Raw genomic sequence first — 4644 nt, forward strand, 5'->3', positions numbered from 1 at the left:
AAGAGGATACTAAGGTATTTAAAAGGATTTCTCGACTATGGCTTTATTTTCTGCAGTTGATGAAGGAAAAAAATGCAAGCTAGTGGGATATACCGACTCAAGTTGATGTGTGATGCCGATGATAGAAAATCCACAGCTAGTTATGTGTTTATGCTAGGTGGTGCACCAGTTGCTTGGAGTTCGAGAAAAGAACCAGTAGTAGCACTATCGTCGTGTGAAGTAGAGAACATAACTGTTTCTCTTTGTACATGTTAAGTAACTTGGATGGTGAATTTGGTTGAAGAGATTATCATGGAGGGATTACCATGAAGATCGACATCATTTATGCTATCAATCTGCGAAGAATCCGATATCGCATGAACAAAGTAAGCACATCGAAATGAGGTTCAACTATCTTCGAGAGCAAGTAGCAGAAGCAAAGCTGAACTTGGAATACTGCAGAACTGGGAATCAGACTGCAGATATCATGAAAAAAGGAGTGCATGTCGAAGTGTTCAAGAAGTTAAGGTCTATGATGAATATAGATAACTTAGACACAATGAATTAGGTGGTGTGTTGAATTGTAATTCCTTGTGTTGAAGTAGGTTGCTCGACAGAAGCAATGATGTGTTGAAGTGTCGAAGTGTTGATGAGTTATTCTCAACATGAATTTTTATTCAGGCCCAATTTTGTAGTGATAGTAGAATTATGTATGTTGGGCTTTGCTTGAGGAGTAAACAAACCCAACTCTATAAATATGGAGTGATTCTTATTGATTATAAAGTAACACATACTTGCAGTTACAAAGGAATAAAAATCTCAGTTTGAGAGCAGAGAGTGACTCTGCAAAAATTTATTCGTCTTCCTTTTTCGAAAACCCTAATTTCTCTTTCTTCCCCAATTCAATTTTGTTTCTTTTCATTACCATTGTGCAGCGAAATCTTGCAACCAAGGTTGATTGATTCACCCGAGTGAAGAGTGAAGAACAAAAGAAGTAATCAGAAAGATTGATTCTTGTTTATCAAGATTCGGTTCATAATTCTCCATAGATTTTGGTGAATTTCTTGAAGGGAAATTGGTGAATTTCCAACAAACACCGCCCTTTGCCAACTCTAACCTAGTGGGAGACTGTTGAGATATCGCAGTCTGTAATTCCAATTGTACTCATTTAATATTTTGATTTATAAATATTAGTATTTTATATATTAATAAAATATATTATAATTAAAGTTATATTAATTGGTCAGGTCTCCATAAACATATAAAAACAGTGGAAAAAGAAAACGTGTTCAATGCTTCGACCGTCAAATAAAATACAATATAAACTATTGTGTAGTATTTAATATTGTTTTGTCTTATACTTCTCATTTTACAAATCAAACCTACCATTTATATCTAAACAAAATTTTAATAGCATTTAAAAGTTTAATAAATAATAACATTTAAATATGGAAAAAAAACTTGGATATAATATCTTTAGATAACATATTTTTATTGGAAAATAATAAAAACCACTACTATAGCTATCTAAGTTTTGTAGTTAAAATATACCAATATTTTTTATGCAAGAAAAACTATGCTGTTATTTTAAAATCCTCATATACATTTTACATTTTAGAGAGAATTGTGCAATAAATTAAGGAAGATAAATTCTAATACATGATCGTATATACTATTATTTATTTTTAGTAATAAATTATTTTTTAAGTTATACTTATATATGAAAGAAAATATGAATTTTCTTTTAAAATAACCAGTTTTTAAAAAAAATCGAAAATATTGGTATGAAGAGGAGGCGCCAATAGCATTGACGCATGCATTGGGCTCCTCGTGATGAGGCGCCAATATTATTGGCGCATGCATTAGCCCTCATGAGGAGGCGACAATACTCCTGGCGCCTTAGTGCAATTCGTAGTGTGAAGCATCACATGCAGACAACATAGACGTCTGACGCATCCTCTTGTAAAACCGATTAATTTGGTATTTTTTTTGAATTATTGATTATTTTTTTAAAAAAAATTAAAAAATTGATTATTTTAAAAAAAAGTTCAAGAAAATATTGGCCGTGAACAAAATTCTAAAAGTACACAATCCTATCGAAATATATTTAATTCTATTTAAACGTTTATTTTCCTTTTTATATGTAACTTATTTTCCGATCTTTTATAAAAAGGTAGTAATTCTCATCGACATAGTATTAATTATGATAGTTAATATCAATTAATTGACATAATTTATACAAATCAGTAACGTATCAATAATATTTTTATTCGCACACAAATATAGTACTTTAAGATTGTGCAATAACATACACGGCAAGGTGAAATTTTTTCAACACGTTCGTTTATATATTAAGATAAACAAAAAGATCAATTCGTCAATTAGAAGTTAAAATTGCTGAGCATTCTGAAATGTCTATCTTTAAACTTGTTATAATAATGTAGCAAGAAAGCATAAACAAGAATAACTAAAGATTGAGCGCAATGCATCACAATTCACACAGTAAAATTTTAAAGAAAATGAAGAAATTCTGATTTATTTCATAAAATCATCTATTTCATCTATAGTTAATTTGCTAAACCAAATCATTGAACATTTTCTCAGAACTTTACACTTTATTAAACATTGTCATTAACCGATGGAAACTCCTATTTAAACTGAAGATGTTTGATCTCTTGTTGCAGCTACTGTTTCTGTGATTGCTCCTGTTTTAATCCAATGCAAAAGAATCTCATAAATTAGTTATGATTCAAGAAATTTATAGTCAAAACAAAATCATTGTAATTGATTAGATATACGAAAACAATGTAACCAACCAGTGGTAGTAATAGGTTCAGGGAATTGCGTCTTTTTCACATATGATGTTGGAACTAAATGCTTAGTGTAGCCATAAAATGGTTGGTAATATGGTGGATACAATGGAACTGGAAATTGTGGTCCACCATATACATTAGGATAGTTCTGCACATAGAACAAAACAATTTAGATTCATGAAACTAAAGCCGATATCAAAGAAAATGAATTAGTACTTCTTAGACTAACCATTTCATAAATGTCTTGTGGACGAAGATAGCCCGGGTAAGAGTACCTGAACATGAAATAATTGAACGTAACTACATATGTTGAGATCGTATCGGTGTCAGTGTCAAATAACTATAGTATCAGACACGTTTTCAATCTGAAGTAGGCATGATTAAATCGGGTACCTGGAAACTGGATAAGGATATGCATATTGAGGAACATGTTGATTGTAATAATTCAAGGAGCTTGAAAATCGTAATGGTGCATTATTCCATGAAGGACTATTGAACTTCTGTCTTCCTAAGAAAAGGCAAAAACCGGAAAGTGAATCACAATTACTACAAAAACAATGATCAAGAAATTTTAGAATTAAAAAACAATAATCACCTGTTGATGATGATGGATTAGATTTTTGAAATGCAGGATTACAATTAGTTCTTCTTCCATCAATCACAGGATTAGGATTCTGGCAAGCTATTATGGCAGAATTTGGATCCTTGAAAGTAACCTAACACAAAAAAAACAAGAAAAAAATATTAACAGAGAAAAAATTGGAATTAGTATATTAAAGAAAGAGATTACAAGTAAAAGAGAGTGAAAATTACAAAGCCATATCCTTTTGATTTTCCGGTGTTTCTGTCAATGATGACAACAGCTTCAAGAATCTCACCGAACTGATCAAAATAGGTTTTCAGTGTGTCTGTTTTGGTTTTCCAAGCCAATCCTCCAACAAAAATCTTACTACTATGTTTGGGAACAACAACGTTTGGACTCATCATCCTATTGTTGTTGTTTTGTCTTGTGGATGACATAGGAACACAGTTCAGAAAAACACTTGTTCTGATTATATCGAAATTGTCGGAGGAAAATGTTGGAGGAACAATGTGGTATAGAGTGAAGAAAGTTGTCGATTTTGGTAATGATTATATTTCCTCAGATTCTGCAACAAAAGATTCCCTTCACAAGAAAATTTATGAGTGAATAGTCTCAGTCATAATTGGTTGAAAACAGACACATAGAAGGATTTTCGGAATTGGATCAGACGCATTAATTATTTCACACAAGACTATGTCTTCGCCGTCCGATCTAGATCGACGACTGAAATTAACTGTGTAATATGAACTGTCTGATATACATTAAAAGGATTAAACGGTCAAGATAGTTTACAGTGTGAAATTGCATGCTGGCGTAGCTACAGGTGATTGCGGGTACAGATTTTCTATGTTTTGGAACATTATTATATCCTTTTACTAATGAAAGAAAAATGGTGATTAAGTTATTTTATAGAATTTTTATTTATTAATTACGTTTTAATATAATTCCAAGAAATGAAAACAGAGATTGGGAAGGTAATCTGTTAATTATTAGATTAATATTTTTTGTACATATTCTGTAAATATTTTTACACGTGTATTCAATTTTAGGCTAAATTTCAAATGAATAGATTTTTTCTTCTTCTTTTGAATAGATTAAAACTGATCTCTAAATTGATATTTCTTTTTATAACAAGTGTTTGAGTTGAGTTATGCGTAGTTCTTAAAAAAAAAATATATATATAATTATATACGTGTTGATTTTAAAGATAAAGTTAATATTGTTTACTAAAATATTCTTAGTTAATAGAGTTGTTGAATAAAATAAAAG

At 30.6% G+C, this 4644-nt stretch overlaps 1 protein-coding gene across 1 annotated transcript; it reads right to left on the minus strand.

Annotated features, from left to right (window-relative positions):
- Positions 1-2487: 2487 nt before the first annotated feature.
- LOC127087696 (uncharacterized) lies at positions 2488-3952 on the minus strand. The gene is made up of 6 exons (XM_051028634.1): positions 3606-3952; positions 3388-3508; positions 3186-3300; positions 3022-3067; positions 2796-2940; positions 2488-2684 (listed from the first exon to the last, which is right to left on the minus strand). The coding sequence occupies exons 1-6, from the start codon at positions 3810-3812 to the stop codon at positions 2632-2634; spliced, it is 687 nt and encodes a 228-aa protein (XP_050884591.1). The 5' UTR covers positions 3813-3952; the 3' UTR covers positions 2488-2631.
- Between the last annotated feature and the right edge of the window lie 692 nt (positions 3953-4644).

The sequence above is a fragment of the Lathyrus oleraceus genome, chromosome 5 (assembly GCF_024323335.1).
Source record: "Lathyrus oleraceus cultivar Zhongwan6 chromosome 5, CAAS_Psat_ZW6_1.0, whole genome shotgun sequence".
NCBI classification, from domain to species: Eukaryota; Viridiplantae; Streptophyta; class Magnoliopsida; order Fabales; family Fabaceae; genus Lathyrus; species Lathyrus oleraceus.